The following is a 15,810-nucleotide window of genomic DNA, read 5'->3' on the forward strand; positions in this document are numbered from 1 at the left end:
AACTATTTTGTTAGATTCCAACCTGTAATTTAAATGTTTTTCATCTGAAAATTTCATGTGATGGATCTGCACAAAGTTATCTAAGTTGGTGAAGTGAAATGAGAAAAGTATATATAAAAGAATAATTTAAAGAAATAAAAAAGTGAAAATTGGCATGTGCATATGTATTCACCCCCTTTGCTATGAAGCCCCTTACAAAGCGCTTGTGCAATCTATTACCTTCACAAGTCACAGAATTAGTTAAATGAAGTCCACCTGTGTTCAATCTAAGTGTCACATGATGTGTCAGTATAAACACACCTTTTCTGAGAGGCCCCAATGGGCTGCAACTCCACTTAGCAAGAAGCATCACATCATGAAGACCAAGGAGCTCTCCAAACAAGTCAGGGACAAAGTTATAGAGAGATACAAGTCAGGACTGGGTTATAAAAAAATATCTACATCTTTGATGATCCCCCGGAGCACCATCAAATCCATAATCACCAAATGGAAACAACACGGGACCACAACAAACCTGCCAAGACAGGGCCGACCACCAAAACTCACAGACCGGGCAAAGAGGGCATTGATTAGAGAGGCAACAGAGAGACCAAAGGTAACCCTGAAGGAGCTGCAGAGTTCCACAGCAAACACTGGTGTGTCTGTCCATAGAACCACAATAAGCCGTACACTCCATAGAGCTGGGCTTTATGGAAGAGTGGCCAGAAAAAAGCCTTTACTTAGTGTTAAAAACAAGAAAGCACGTTTTTAGTTTGCCAAAAAGCATGTGGCCGACCCCCTAAATGTATGGTGGAAGGTGATCTGGTCAGATGAGATTAAAATTGAACTTTTTGGCCACAAAGGGAAATGCTATGTCTGGCAGCAACCCAACACATCCCATCACCCCAAGAACACCGTCCCCACAGTGAAACATGGTGGTGGCAGCATCATGCTGTGGGGATGTTTTGCAGCAGCAGGGACTGGGAAACTGGTCCGCATAGAGGGAAAGATGGATGGTGCTAAATACAGGGACATTCTGGAGCAAAACCTGTTTCAGTCTGCCTGTGATTTGCGACTGGGACGGAGGTTCACCTTCCAGTAGGACAATGACCCGAAGCATACTGCTAAAGCTACGCTTGAATGGTTTAAGGAGAAGAAGTTAAATGTGTTAGAATGGCCTAGTCAAAGCCTGGACCTCAATCCAATTGAAAATCTCTGGTTTGACTTGAAGACTGCCGTTCACAAGCGGAAACCATCCAATTTGGGGGAGCTGGAGAAGTTTTGCCATGAAGAATGGGCAAAAATCCCAGTTGCAAGATGTGGCAAGCTCATAGAGACTTATGAAAAGAGACTTGCAGCTGTAATTGCTGCAAAAGGTGGCTCTACAAAGTACTGACTTCAGGGGGGTGAATAATTATGCACACTGAAGTTCTTTGTTTTTGGGCCTTTTTGTTGTTTGCTTCACAATAAAAATTTTTTTTCACATCTTCAAAGTTGTTGGCATGTTCTGTACATGAAATGATGCAAATGCTCAAACAATACATTTTAATTCCAGGTTGTGAGGTTTTAAAACGTGAAAAATTCCTAGGGGGGTGAATACTTTTGCAAGGCGCTGTATTTGATGGAGTTGACAGCTCTTGTTCTGCAATGCCACCAAAATTTTAGTATCGGTATCACTTTAAGGGTGGCGGTATCATAATATTTTAACCTATAAACAGCCCTGGTGTCCTGTCCTGTCCCGTAGTATATACAGTACATACAGTTTGGGACATCCTCTCAGCACCACAGACTGAATGAAAGAAGTGGATGGCGTAGCCTCGCGTCACCAGGCTCTTCACGTACAGCGAAGAGCCTGGTTTCCATTCACTCTGAATTTTGTCTGGATTCTGGTTCCGGTCTAGAGAGCGGATCCAGAATTCACCAAACTCACCAAAGTAAAAGTGTTCACCAAAGTAAAACTTTAAATTCTGGTGCACCATCGATTACCGTCTCCGGTTTCTCCACGTTGGAAAGTTGAATCGGAAAAGAAAGAAGAGTGAAGACTGTCGCCACGATCGATACATTTTAATCATTTAAACATGGATGTACAGCAGTCTGTTTTAGAAGAGGTTCTTCAAGAAACTTGGTTGATAGAGCATGCTGCATGGCGAGCATCACACAGTTTTCCTCTCTCGTCCGCCCCCACTGCCCCAAACTCTATCGAAAAAATGCATTTACAAACTACAGGTATAATGAACAAAACTAGGATCAAGTGCCTATTAAATAAAAAACTGAAATAGACAATAACGTGTAATACAATAAAAGAAAAAGGTTAACTTAATGGCTTGGGACTTTTCTTGTAAATTATATTCTTTAAATTAAAAAGTTTCACCGCATTTTTATCAGCTTGGTGCTTTTATTTTGATGGAAAGGCGCATCCATCGAATTCCGGATCCTGTCTCTCTCGCCCTGGTTCCGGTTGCTTACCAAAACGGCCACTAAACGGCCCCAGACTAGAATGGAGCCTTTAGCTCCAAGAAGTGAAGCCTTAAACCTGCAGTCTTTCTAATGGCCAGCAGGGGGCGAGGCTTTTGATGAAAGTCAGATTCAATAGAAGCCTCTAAGAAAATGAGCCAACTTCTCACTTGATTTATTACCTCAGTTAACACTTTCCTAATGAGTTAATGGTCTCAATCACTAGTTTCAAGTCTTCTTCAACACAGCATGATGTTTATTCTTTAAATTACAGTCCTATTTAGAGGTAAATAGACATGAAGCAGGGGATGCTTTAGAGCGTGGCTACCTTGTGATGTACAAGTCGCTACCACAGCAGTGTTCTCAGGTTCTCAGTCACATCCACCCATCATTCCTCCACAGCTCCACCCCCGTGTCCAAATATGGTCACTTCTGGCTCCAAAAAGCCAAGATGTCAAACTCAAGGCTTTATAATGGGAATCCACAAACCAGAGGGTGACATCACGGTGCCATATTCACTCCTTTTATATAAATCTATGGTCAGCAACAGAGTTTATCGGCACGCACGTTTACCTTTACTCACTTTTTTGACATTGAAAGATGGCACCCTGGATGGCAGCCTCAGTGCTGTGCTCTGTCACACGTTCTCTTCTTTTATTTGTCTAGTTTTCCGCTCTCCGTCTTTGACATTCACCACCCTTCGACTTGCTTGTCAAACTTTTTCACCGACTTTCATGAACTGGCGAGCTTTGAGTCGAGGAAGAAGCAGCTCTATATGGACAGGAGAATATTAGCAGGAGAAGCCGGAGCAGAAAACCAGCCAGAGTGCTTGTTGAACTCTGACAGCAGTGATTTTAATGCACTCCCTTCCATACATCGAGGGAACATCTGCTCTCTGGCTCTCTGTTGCTTCTCATCAGAGCCAGCATTGACTTTTGCATGTCTGCTGCACTGTGCTTCACTGACACCTGGACACAGATGCTTCACTCCATCTGCTCCCCCTCTGAGCCAACCGTGCAACAGGGCTATCAAGAAAAATGAGTGTACAGATGTCAGAGAGTTCGAGAGATCATGCAGTCCCAACACGGAGTCTCTTTTAATTGACTGTAAGCGTTGTGTTCACCGCAGGAGTTTTCCTTGTTTATTTACATTCTCCCCCAGGCAGAGGCGTTTCAAACACCAGATTACTATCTTGGAGGAAAAAATATCCAGACTCCCTGCTCATTGTTTTTAGGGACTTTGGCAGAACAAACCTCCAGACTCCAGACTCCTGTACAACCAACCAGACCAGAAACACACAGGAGATCAGGGTAGCATAGACGGGCTTTTCTGAAAAGCTGAAGTTTCTCACCCAGCGACCTGATGTCAGTGTTGACGAACCTGCAGGACATCAGCAGCTACAGGGAACAGTCCCTCGCTCTGTGGAGACACGTCCAAGGATGACCTAAAGGTGTTTTACTGCAGGTTTGATAATTCCACTTTCATACCTCTCGCCTGCTCCGACTCAGACATCAAACATCCAACTACACTCCCTGACCTGCAGGCAGTTGCTTCCATCAAATTTTGTCCCGCCTCCAGCTCTAGACAAATCTTACGGGTGTCTTAATGGAAGAACCTTTTTTTTGTGCTGTACTTCCTGCATTACATCGATGTAACGGCACTGCGTCTAATCAACACAATGCACTGGGAAAGACGTTGCCAAATCTGCCAAAGAGGAACAAAAAGTATGGCTAGATTGTCTAAATTATGCTAGTCTAATTAGATTTGGTTGCTCAATATGAATATTTGATCGCTCGTTCCTTTTTTCCATATAGAGTTTGAAAGTTTGAAGGGGGTTCAGCGGGATGTTCAGTGTCACACTGACATTCATGTAATATCGTAAACCAGCTAACTGTGGTAACGACGGAACGGAAATGTGCAGCGACAGCTAGATAGATATCAAACAAAAGCCAGAGACTATATGGTATTAAGTAAATTCACTACTTCTCCGGGTAGCTGCCTCTTTGTCCCCAGCTACCTGTACTGAAGAGCAGCACATAAGTGAGGAGCGCTCACTCTCCAGTTAAATCTGAGGACCAAAACGTCCCCAGAAGTAGCCTACATGGCACTCTAACTAAATTGAAAAACAAAACAAAAAAAAATCTGTTCTGGCATGTCCTTTGGATGTCCGCTTTGATGAGGATATAGGGAATTTGGAGGCTGCGTCAATGTCTTGAGTTCTTTCTCACGTTTCAACAGGTGTGTGATTAATTTTAAACCACTGACAGGTGAAGTGAACATTGATCACCACCCACGCCCCCCAGCAGGACAATGAGCCATGCTGCACCCCAACAACTGCTCAGGAATGGTCTGAGGAATGTGGAAAAGAGCTCATCCTGGCCATCAAATTTCCCAGATTCCAGTCCGATAGAGCATCCACGGGATCTGCTTGTACACATGGTGGGGCCTCCTTGAATCGAACTCAGCTCTGGCCTGTCTAAGCATGGACACAGGATCTCTGAGTGTGTCCTGCGGTGTTGAGTGCTGAGGCGTTGGCAGTGGATCCTTTGAGTCCTGTGAGTTGCGAGGCCTCCATGGACTAGACTTGTTCCAGCATGTCCCACGGACGTTTAATGTGATTGGGATCTTGAGAATTTGGAGGCCAGGTTGAAGCCTTGAGGTCTTTCTCACGTTTTAAGTGTGTGGAAACAAACATTGATCAGCAAAAACAATGAAACCACTGACTAGTTAAGTGAGTAATTTTGATGATTTCATTACAATGCAATGTTCTGCTGGGAAACCTTGGGTCCTGGCTTTCATGTGGATGCCACCCGACACGTTCCCCACACCTACACTCCGTTGCAGACAAAGTACTTCTCCTCACAGCAATGACGTGTGAGTTGATTTTGGTGACAGTAAACTGCACGAGAGTGAAGTTAATATCTATTCCTTTTATGTGCATTGTGCAAACATACTCATAAAAAAATAAAACTCTGAACTCTGTGTTAACGTTATGTTGTAATCAAGCAGAAATGTGCGCTTACATGGATCTGATATAATATTGCCAGATAACATTAGGAAATTAACTTTTTTGTGCAGCAAGGATTCCAAAAGCTACCAGCCACCCTATAGAATACCACTGTTTTTTGTTTCTTGGCTGCTGAGTAAAGCAAATGTAGCAGCCAACTGTATATATTACTAACATCTGGCTGCAGGCTGGATCTCCAGTCCTGAATGAGTTGCAGCAGAAGTTGAGCCAGGTTCAACTTTTTTCCTGAAGCACTTTGCAGCTCACTCTGAGCAGTATTGCTGAAAACATGATTTAATTAATCAGTGAGTGATTTCCAAAGCAACATTGCTGAAGTGTTCGCTTATTCAGCTCTCTGAAATGTGATGATTTGTTGCTTTATTCCTGTTTACTTGATTGTAAATTGACTATCTTTGGGATTTGGACTCTTTGTCAGACAAAGCATTAACAAGCTCACGCTGATAACAGCTTTATCTCTGATTTAGTTCAACAACTCCAACACCGGCCTGTTCACCATCCACACCGGACAAGACGACATCAGGAAAGTCCACAAAGTTGACTCCTGGAACGGCCTGACGGAGGTGAGACGTCAACATGACATCTTCAGTTTTTATGTGTCTTTCGCACCCACCTGACTGTCCTCTCTGTTGATAGCTGCCCTACTGGAGGACTCCTCAGTGTAACATGATCAATGGAACAGCTGGACAGATGTGGCCTCCCTTCATGACCAGAGAGAGCACTTTACCCTTCTACAGCCCCGACGCCTGCAGGTAAAAGTCTTTTCACTCTTTCTCAGTTTATTTTCCAACAATTCTTTTTGCATACTTATGACTCACATGTTTTTTTTTCAGATCTATGGAGCTTGTTTACCAGCGTGATGGAGTGATGAAGGGTATCCCTCTGTATCGATACGTTGCACCCAAGACCTTGTTCGCCAACGGGACAGATTACCAACCTAATGAAGGCTTCTGCCCCTGTAGACAGTCCGGTCTGCTCAACGTCAGCAGCTGCAGACACAGTGAGTGAACATGGACACGTCTGTATTAATTCTCAAGGTCACACTTTGTAGCAGATGATGTGATGTCAGGCAGACTCTGCTTTGCATAAAAGAAACTCAAAAATGAAAATGGTGTCACTGAAGGTGACATAAATATTCACTCCATCTGAATTCTGTAGGCCTTTGGTTCCAAACTTGTTTAGTTTTTCTTTTACTTGATTATTTATTTTTTAGAGACATTAAGAAGTTGAATAATCTGTTAATTTACAAGCAAGGATAAAGTAAAAGCCTAAAAACCATAATTTAATGTAGCAGAAATTTATTTACACCCTCCGATTTAGACAGAGATTTTGAGAAAAGTACCAACAAAAAATAAAGTGAACTAGAAAAGTGCACTAAGTGGAGTGCAGATCTCCCCCAGATGCACGATTCAGAAGTGTCTCAGAAGCAAATAAAAATATATGCTTTTTTGACAGAGCCACGGTATTTTTAATAACTATAACACAGCCACAAATCTTTGATCATGTCGTTCGTAGCTGGACTTTTAATGGGATTATTATAACCGTAGTAATTACCTTGATATTTGTGCTTATTTACTGATAATAGAAGCACACAAATATCAAGGTAAAATAACCAAATCAACAAAATCTGCAAGTCTACAAAATCCCGCAGGTGAAACACTCGTCTTTGAAGCCAATTTTAGTAGTAGCCAAACAGTGGTACTATTTCCGGGATCCATCATGTCATGCCCTGTGGCCCAAAAAGACTTTTTCTATTGACTTACATGGCAAAACAAACGTCTATAATTCAGTGGATAACATTTTTTTGAGTGTCAGTAACTCGTTTCACTCTCAGGATTTGATCCATTAATGGTCCGATTACATTTCGAAAGTCTAGAAGAGCAGCGCTATTAAATATTTTATCCTCATTCAAGATAGCAGAGTGCTAAACTGGAAATTATCAGGACGCTAGGCTGCTGTGAGTCTCTAGTGGGCCTGCTCTATGGGCAACACAGTGTGGAAGTAGTGTTGATCAACCCTGGATCCCCCAGCTAATTTTAAACTCTGCATTTGAAATATTTTGGCTTCATGCACCGCTGAGCAACTCTCACAGGAATGAACAGGGTCCTCAGTTCAAAGCTGTATCTCCTCTCTTAATTCATCCATGGGACTAGCTCATCTTATATCCTCCCTAACTTCAGTGGATCATGACATATCGGATATGGAATATGGAATATGCAGATTTACTGGTTCAAAATGAGACCAAACTTTTCTTGAACGTCAGTTTTGAAGCCACAATAAAGGTCAAAATGTGGCCTGTCAGCAGATGGTGAGGCTTGTTGTTTTTAGCCAAGACAATTTCCAGAAAGCCTCACTTCACTCACACGAGTCAGCAGTCATTGACTGAATAAAACAGTCAATACAACAGGTTTTCAACAGTTGTAAATCATTGCAACCACAAAAAGTCCTTGAGCATACAGTCATAAATGTGCCCAAAAGTATTAGGCTGATTGGTCCAGTAGTTTGTGAGATTCGCCTTGGCAGAGATAATTAATTCTTCCATACTATATTGACGAACACTTGGTGCTTCATTTGAACTCTTTCACTGTGGAAAGAATTGTGGTTGAGCTGAATAATTGCAACATGTCTTTTTCACTTTGCAGACTCTCCAGTCTTCATCTCTCATCCTCACTTCTTTAACGCTGATCCGGTGCTGCTGGACTTCGTGCAGGGCCTCCGTCCATCAGAGGAAGAGCACGGCCTCTTTATAGACATCCACCCAGTGAGTGCACACACACACACACACACACACACACTGTTGACTCCCTGCACACCTCAGTGGTTACATCTGGGATTTACAAACAAACTTAACTAAAATATTTTTGGTGACGCCAAGTCAGATGTTTATTTTTCATAATGAAACCAACCAGTTCGTCTTTCAAGTTCCCTCTTAATTTAAGCTGTGGATGCATGGTCATGATTTCTGTTAAGAATAGTTGGGATATTTTTAAGTAGGGTTGTGTGAGGTGCTTATCCATAGTCAGTTTGTTACATAAAGTAGATGACAGTCGACACGCCCCTAGTTTGGAGAAGCAGGCTGGAGTAACACCACAAGCTAAGCAACGTACTGCTGTGGAGCGGGGCAGCAAATTGTATTTCAGCCACCTACAAAAAAATCAATCAGTTTAACTCCTTAAAACATGAACACAAGAGGCTGCACTGCCATCGCCCACTATCCAAGTGCTGCCGCTAACGCTAATTTGTAAAACATCCTATTTGTGCCGGTTCATCAGTCACATGCGCAAATCAATCAGCCTCTAATCATAACAATGAAAACAATTTCTTGGTGTTTAGGCGACAAGACATAACTCAACAGTTAACGCTTAGAAAATGTGCTTTTTGTTTCACTTGTGTGAAATAATCAGTGGTGGATGAAGTACCTGAAAGCCAAACTTGGGTTAAAGTATAGATTTCTCACCAGAAAATGACTCTGGTAGACGTTAAAGTCACCTAGTAGAGTATTACTTTAGTAGAAGTCTTAAAGTATCTGATATTTACTGTACCTAAGTATCAAAAGTGATGTTATTATATTAAATGTAATGCAGTATTGAAAGTGAAAGTAGTGAAATAATACTGCAAACAACCAAACTAAAAATACCACAGGTGACAGTGGATTGTTTGCACAGGGCTGTCGTCAGTGTCCTTGAGTTCCGATGTGCTTATTTCGAGCAGAGGTGGGCTGATTACGTATCACGGACGTGTTCTTATCGAGTGCACACTTTTATCTATTTTAAAACACAGACCGAAGAATCTCCCACTGGAGGTGGGTGAAAGGTGGCTGAGTTTACCTCCAACTGATACAGCTGTGTTAATGCATTATTCATGTATTTAGATACGCGTATGAGGTCTTTGTAACGTGCCTCAATACTGCGCCCCTTAACTGATGCTGCTTTGTGGTTTATAAAAAGGAAATTCCACTTCTCTCTGATTGATGGATAGACTGTTGAGAATGGTTTAAAGGAAATCACTCAGCTACAGTCAGACTCTTTGTTTATCATCATGTAATCGAGCAGTTATCACTAAGTGAAGCTGGTAATCATTATCATCATGTATTTGATGTTGTTGACCTACTGCTGGTTACATGGGTAAACCGTCCCTGAGTCTCTGAGAAGTACCTAAATGACCTCAGCGATATCTGACTTAATTGCTGTACAATAACAATAAAATTGGAGGACTGATAAGTTTGATGTCACACACTACACGCCTTACACAACTCAGCTTGTGTAAACCTCTCCTCCACGGTGTAGTTGGCTGCAGCCTGCACTGTGATAAGGTAATTAGAAATTGGACTATTTCCTGATAACTGCAGTTGTTTGAGAATTAAGGATTATTAGCAATCTTTCTATGGCTCCAATAAAAGACTCAAGATTGTCGCCATGCAGATAAAAGCTTGTGTAAGATGACCTCAAGTGGACAAAGGGACGAATCCAGGAAATGTAATTAGATAATGAGTTAATATTTAAGGGAAATCACTTGGCATGGTCTAATTCGAGGAAAAACTCGGAGAGATGTTGGGTATGACATCTTTATGCTGCAACTGAGATTACGTCAGCGATTTATAAAGTTAATTCTTTGTCAAATAAATGAAGCATTGAACTTGTAGCTGCGACCGGCAGCTCTATAGCTCTCTCTGTCTAGAGCTGCCCGACTAAGAATTTTCCTAGTTGACCAATAGTCGTCATTTAGGGCCATTAGTCGATCAGTCGCCCGCATGTTTCTGATATTAGTTTAACTATTAAATGATATATATTCTGGTGGTTTGAGTTGAAGGTGTGAGAAAGAATAGTATCAGTAACATTGTTAACACTGTGCTACATTACAGAGAAATACAAAACCGTACTAATGAACCTTCATTAATATAGGCCTATATTTTATCTACAAGTGCACGTCACACACTGAGCGAGCCGCCTGTTAATGACGCTGTGGGCTAATGGGCATGTAGCTACTTCCATGTTTCAGATGACACGTCATGTTTGTAGTCGACCAATGAAGATGAGTTTACATATCACCTTGGGTTCGTCCTTCACCTTCTCAAAATGATCCCACACTTTGGATTTCCTGCCCGACATGTTATTAACTAGCCTGTGGAATAACCGCAGGTACCAGCCCTGGAAATTAGGAGCCGTACACGTGCTGCGTCTTTAACCACTTGGAAAAAGCAAGGTCGAGCAAGCAACCTTATCAAGCACCTGGGTAGCCCTACACTAACATGATCAAACTTTCCGTATTTATCAGACTGAATATTTACAGAAGAAGGGAAAGATATCTGTTGGCTGTGATTGGTTTGTAACATGACTCCTGTCTGACTGCTGAGCGTGGCCACTTCCTGTGTCTGTCCTTTGAAATTTCAGTTTTGATTTATTTTGACAAGGCGCAACTTCTAATAGAGTTCAAGACCAACAAACAACAAAACCAGTTGTATTTTCATTGCTGAATTTCCCGCAGCTTTTTTGGCACCACACATGAATGTTTTTTGGCAACCTGTTGCTGTTTTTCTAGCAGGGATTCTGCCCCCAAAACCAGGCATTTTAAGCCAAAACATGATCTTTCTCTAATTATAACCAAGTGGTTTTTGTGCCTAAACATAACCACACGTTAAAGGGAAATTTCGGTTATTTCAATCTGTCTCCTATCGTCCTAAATTTGTTTCAAGTGACTAGTGACATAAAAATAATAGTTAGCATGTTAGCCGTTAGCCTAGATACAGCCGGGGCGCATAGTAGCGTCAGACCTGTTAAAACATAAGTGAACGGGCAACCTTCAAGTGCAAAGTTAGTCCACTAAACAAGCTTTTTTTCCACAAAGACCGCCTCATATCGTTAGGATAAATGTCAGAGAACATATAGAAAACGACATGTAAACGTGTTGTCTTACCTTACCGCTGTGCAACCATGTTTGTTTACCATTTAGCTCTGCTTTCCAAAGCGCAGCCGAAATATCATGAGAACAAGCAGCGATCTCATACCGTGCCTGAAATCTCGTGAGCTCTAGATAAAGCCCAGCTGGATACTACTCCAGGTGGAGGTGTCTCGTCCTCGGTCACATCCAGACCTTGAAAATAAGGCTGCAACCACCAATCTCCAGAGCTACACAGCCTTGCAGCAGCCATTCCTCCTCTCTCGTCCTCTACCTGTTGCGCCTCTCTCTCTCTCCTCCTCCGTTCTTCAATTTCACGAAGCTCTTCGTCAGTGTATTCTGGCTCAAATAAATAAGGGCGGCCATCAAACTCTGCAAAATCAAATTCCTCCTCCACAAAGTGGAAGTCTGGCAAAAAGTCAGCCATTATTCTATAAATCTTTCATAAAATAAATGAATGAACTTTTCAGGCTACTGTCTGGTTCTGCCTTCCAGCTGTTGCTGCTTGTTCTCGCGAGATTTCAGGCACGGTATGAGATCGCTGCTTGTTCGGCGATATTTCGGGCACGGTATGAGATCGCTGCTTGTTCTGCGATATTTCGGGCACGGTATGAGATCGCTGCTTGTTCTGCGATATTTCAGGCACGGTATGAGATCACTGCTTGTTCTGCGATATTTCGGCCGCGCTTTGGAAAGCAGAGCTAAATGGTAAACAAACATGGCACCACACCGGTAAGGTAAGACAACACGTTTCCATGTCATTTTCTATATGTTCTCTGACATTTATCCTAACGATATGAGGCGGTCTTTGTGGAAAAAAGCTTGTTTAGTGGACTAACTTTGCACTTGAAGGTTGCCCGTTCACTTACGTTTTAACAGGTCTGACGCTACTATGTGCCCCGGCTGTATCTAGGCTAACGGCTAACATGCTAACTATTATTTTTATGTCACTAGTCACTTGAAACAAATTTAGGACGATAGGAGACAGGTTGAAATAAACCGAAATTTCCCTTTAATCACTCTGCAATGGTGCAGAGTGCAAAGGATGCTGGAGTAAATATGGAAAGATAAAAGTCACAGATTGCTTTATATACATGAGGCAGGTAGATATGACAGTATACACTGTGTGCATAGATTTCTATTTTATTGTGAATGCACTTACATGGTAAACAAACTGTACAGTGCAGGTACAGGTGGATGCTTATTGCACATGGATTGTTCCTGACACTATGATATGAATAACAAAGCAAGTTATTCCAACTAATATAATAAACGTTATTTATTTTCTCAGACTGAATTATCAAACTTTGAAGCTGATGTTGCTCCCACACTGTTTCTCTTCATTGATCTGTTCTCTGCTGGAACATCCTGTTTCCCTCTCTGCAGTTTCTGTGGTTGTCGCTGACACACAGTGGGCCGTGGTGGCAAGCTAAAAACATTAGTCATAAACTGTGAATGCAGCAGCAACAAGCTGTGTCCGCCCTCTAATCACAGTAAACACAACCACTCGCTGCCTGAGAGCACCTCAGCTGTCACTGGCGAGCTGTTCGGCTAAAGTTACGTAATTCTTAAGATTTGTTCACTTTTGGGGGGTATTGTGTGTACCTCAGAGGAGACCAGAGGATTAAGACCATAGAACAGAACAAGTTGTACCGTAAAGAACCAATCAGCTCTGTTATTTCAGAGCTTCATTTTTTGCCACAAGCTGCATTCCTATGGTCTGCTCTTTGTCTTTATCCCGCTAACTTCAGCTCATATGAACATTTTATCAGAGCCACATGTTAAAACCGGAATTCTGACATCTTTCTCGTTGAGCAGAACGCCTTCAAAGAAAATAAAGTGTGCGCAAGATGATAATCGTATGTGTATTTGCATTACAAATTTCTGTGCCGAGTGATGATTTCAAGACCCAAATGTTCTACACTTTGTACTTCAGAAATGTAAATGTGAAACCAGTGTGCCAGTGTTACAGCGACCCCTTAGTCGTGTTAAATCTGTAAAGTAGAGACCAATGTCTTCTCAGCTTGGGACAGGGACAGTGTCAGATTTTTCTTGTTAAAACATAACTGTTACCTGGAATGAGTTACATAAACACAAAGGTCAGGTGTTTCATGAGGGAACATACGTGTTTGGCAGCTGTGGCTGTCTGCACATTGATAAGAAGGAGGAACGCTTTGAAGCTGTGATATGAATTAATGACATTAAATCAGTTCATGTCAGTGTCTGTGGTTTGAAACTCATCAGTCACTTTGTTGAGTTACGAATATTGATGGCATTTGGGATGAAGGACTTCTTGAATACATTTGTAGTTGCGAGGGACCCTATAGCGTCTCTTTGCTTTCTTCCTCGTCCTTTATGGTTGGTCAAGTGATTTTGTGGTTTGCCAACTTTTTTGCCAGCCATTGGCACAATCCTAGAAACTTTGTTCTTCGATATTCAGTTCAGGTGACCGTACCAGGCAGGAAGGTGAAAAATATTGTTTGTACACTAGTTCTGAAATCTGCCAACTAACACCGAGGTCCCTAAGTTTCCTAAGAAGATGGGGTGGCTGTGAGCATCACTTGAAAACATACTCAAGCTCACCTGGGAGTCCACAAACATACCGAGGTATTTAAAGTTTTCTATAGTTTTAACGTGTTGGCCATTAACTAAAACTGGCTCTGTCTTCAGATCTTGTTCTATGCAAAAATTTTACTCTTTATGCCCAGTTCAGAGCAAAGAATGGCGACAAAACGAGTTGAAACGTAATGTCCTAAAAACCTGCTGTTTCACACCAATGCAACTAGATGAGACGGTGTATCATCCCTAGGCAACAACTCTCTGTACTTCTGTTCTGATTTTCAGCTTTTCAGGCTTATTTTGTGGCTGAATATAATTTGTAGCTTCTTAAAATATGAATGAGGATAGTGATAGTGAGATACTGGCTACAGTTGTGTTTGTAGTAGTGATGAAACGGCGAAAAACAAATAAGACGAGCATCAGATGGACTGTATTCATGATAAATATGCCACAATAATATAAATAACCAGCGCTAATTAATCAGTCAATGAGAACATTTGTGTGTGTCGGGGGTATAAGCTTATACAGCAAGCAGCAGCAATAGCGGAGGGGCTCAGCAGGGACAGAGCACCTGCCTCAGCAATTGAACACACCGTCTATGGTCATTTTGACTTGACCAGCTGACTTCACTACAAGCTGATTGGCTGTTGAAACAGGTGACGTGCTTTATGTTCTAAAACCAGCCCCAGCGATTTGACCAGCTGAGTTGCAGGTGACACCTGAGTCGAGCTCAGACAGCCAGTTCACACAGCTGCAACTTTTCTCTGCAACGTTCTAAAAACGGTTTTGTCTTGTTGCAAATCATTGGTCTGAACCGGGCTTTAGTCTTGGCCACATTAATATCCAACTTGCTGATGCGACACCTTGTTTGAAGGACCTTAGTGTGGGCCAGATAGACAGCTTCCCCTAATGGGTCTGTTTTTTTTGTAGAACACCAACTAAGGCCACATCGTTGGCATACTTGAGCAGTTTAAATAAATAGCTTTAGCTAAGGTTAGCTTTGTTTTACAAAGCTGGCTCAGCTCCAGACCCCAGAGGACTCTGTGGCTCTTCAGTTGCAGTAGCTTACCAGACACATTTTTCCACCTTTTTTTTGCCTATTGAGCACAAACGTTGCTGCATATAAACCGAGCAAGCTGCTGGTTGGCATCCATGTTTGTTTTGCTATATGTGACAATTGGTGTTCTTGTTGGATTGTCGTCTCTCCAACCCAGTCAATAGAATAAATGTTGGCATTGTACGTGTCTGCAAACCACAGATTAGACATTACATTTGTGTGTTATCATGTAACAGATACATTGAAAATTAACCACAGTGATGTTGAAATGTTAACGTGTGGTTAGGTTTAAACAACACAAAGATACAGTTTGGGCTTAAAACACCTGGTTTTGGGAACACAAAAGCAGGGATGTGCTACAAAACACCCACATTTGGTGGCTTAGAAGCTGCTGGAACCACAGCAATGACCCGCTACATTACATCTAGTCTAACTCATTGGATGTAGACTGTGGCTATGAACCTAGCTTTGAGCGGTTAATTTCAGCTGGCATTCTCCCTTCTTTATGCATGTTACAGTTTCCAATTCCCCTTCACTATGGGAAACAACACCCACAGCCTCCAAGCTATCAACTTACACACTGAAAATGGCCACTGTTGGTGCCGCTATCACACTTATGTTTGGTGGCCAAAAAGCCACTGGAAAAATGACCCGTTAATCACAAAGTTTTGGCTGTTTGCTGGTCTCAAACAGTGGCCTGTAGCTTGGCAGGCATTTCACCATCCACTGTCCCCTCCACCTTCCAGTGACAAAGTCAGATTATATACTTCATTATACGAAACACTGATATGATGCGTCTTAAAAGTACAAAAGTAACATATTCGTGGTTTGCAGAAACGTA

The 15,810-nt window shown here is 42.1% G+C and overlaps 1 protein-coding gene across 4 annotated transcripts in view; it reads left to right on the top strand.

The window, feature by feature from the left end:
• Window positions 1-15,810, top strand: part of scarb1 (scavenger receptor class B, member 1) — a 58,588-nt gene that overhangs the window by 21,334 nt on the left and 21,444 nt on the right. For all 4 annotated transcript variants that reach the window (XM_033646891.2, XM_033646890.2, XM_033646893.2 and 1 more), the window contains exons 5-8: window positions 5,926-6,021; window positions 6,095-6,210; window positions 6,292-6,458; window positions 8,101-8,219. In XM_033646891.2, coding sequence (XP_033502782.1) covers window positions 5,926-6,021; window positions 6,095-6,210; window positions 6,292-6,458; window positions 8,101-8,219 — 498 coding nt within the window. The remainder of the gene's footprint in view (window positions 1-5,925; window positions 6,022-6,094; window positions 6,211-6,291; window positions 6,459-8,100; window positions 8,220-15,810) is intronic.

This window comes from Epinephelus lanceolatus, chromosome 19, assembly GCF_041903045.1.
Source record: "Epinephelus lanceolatus isolate andai-2023 chromosome 19, ASM4190304v1, whole genome shotgun sequence".
Classification (NCBI taxonomy): Eukaryota; Metazoa; Chordata; class Actinopteri; order Perciformes; family Serranidae; genus Epinephelus; species Epinephelus lanceolatus.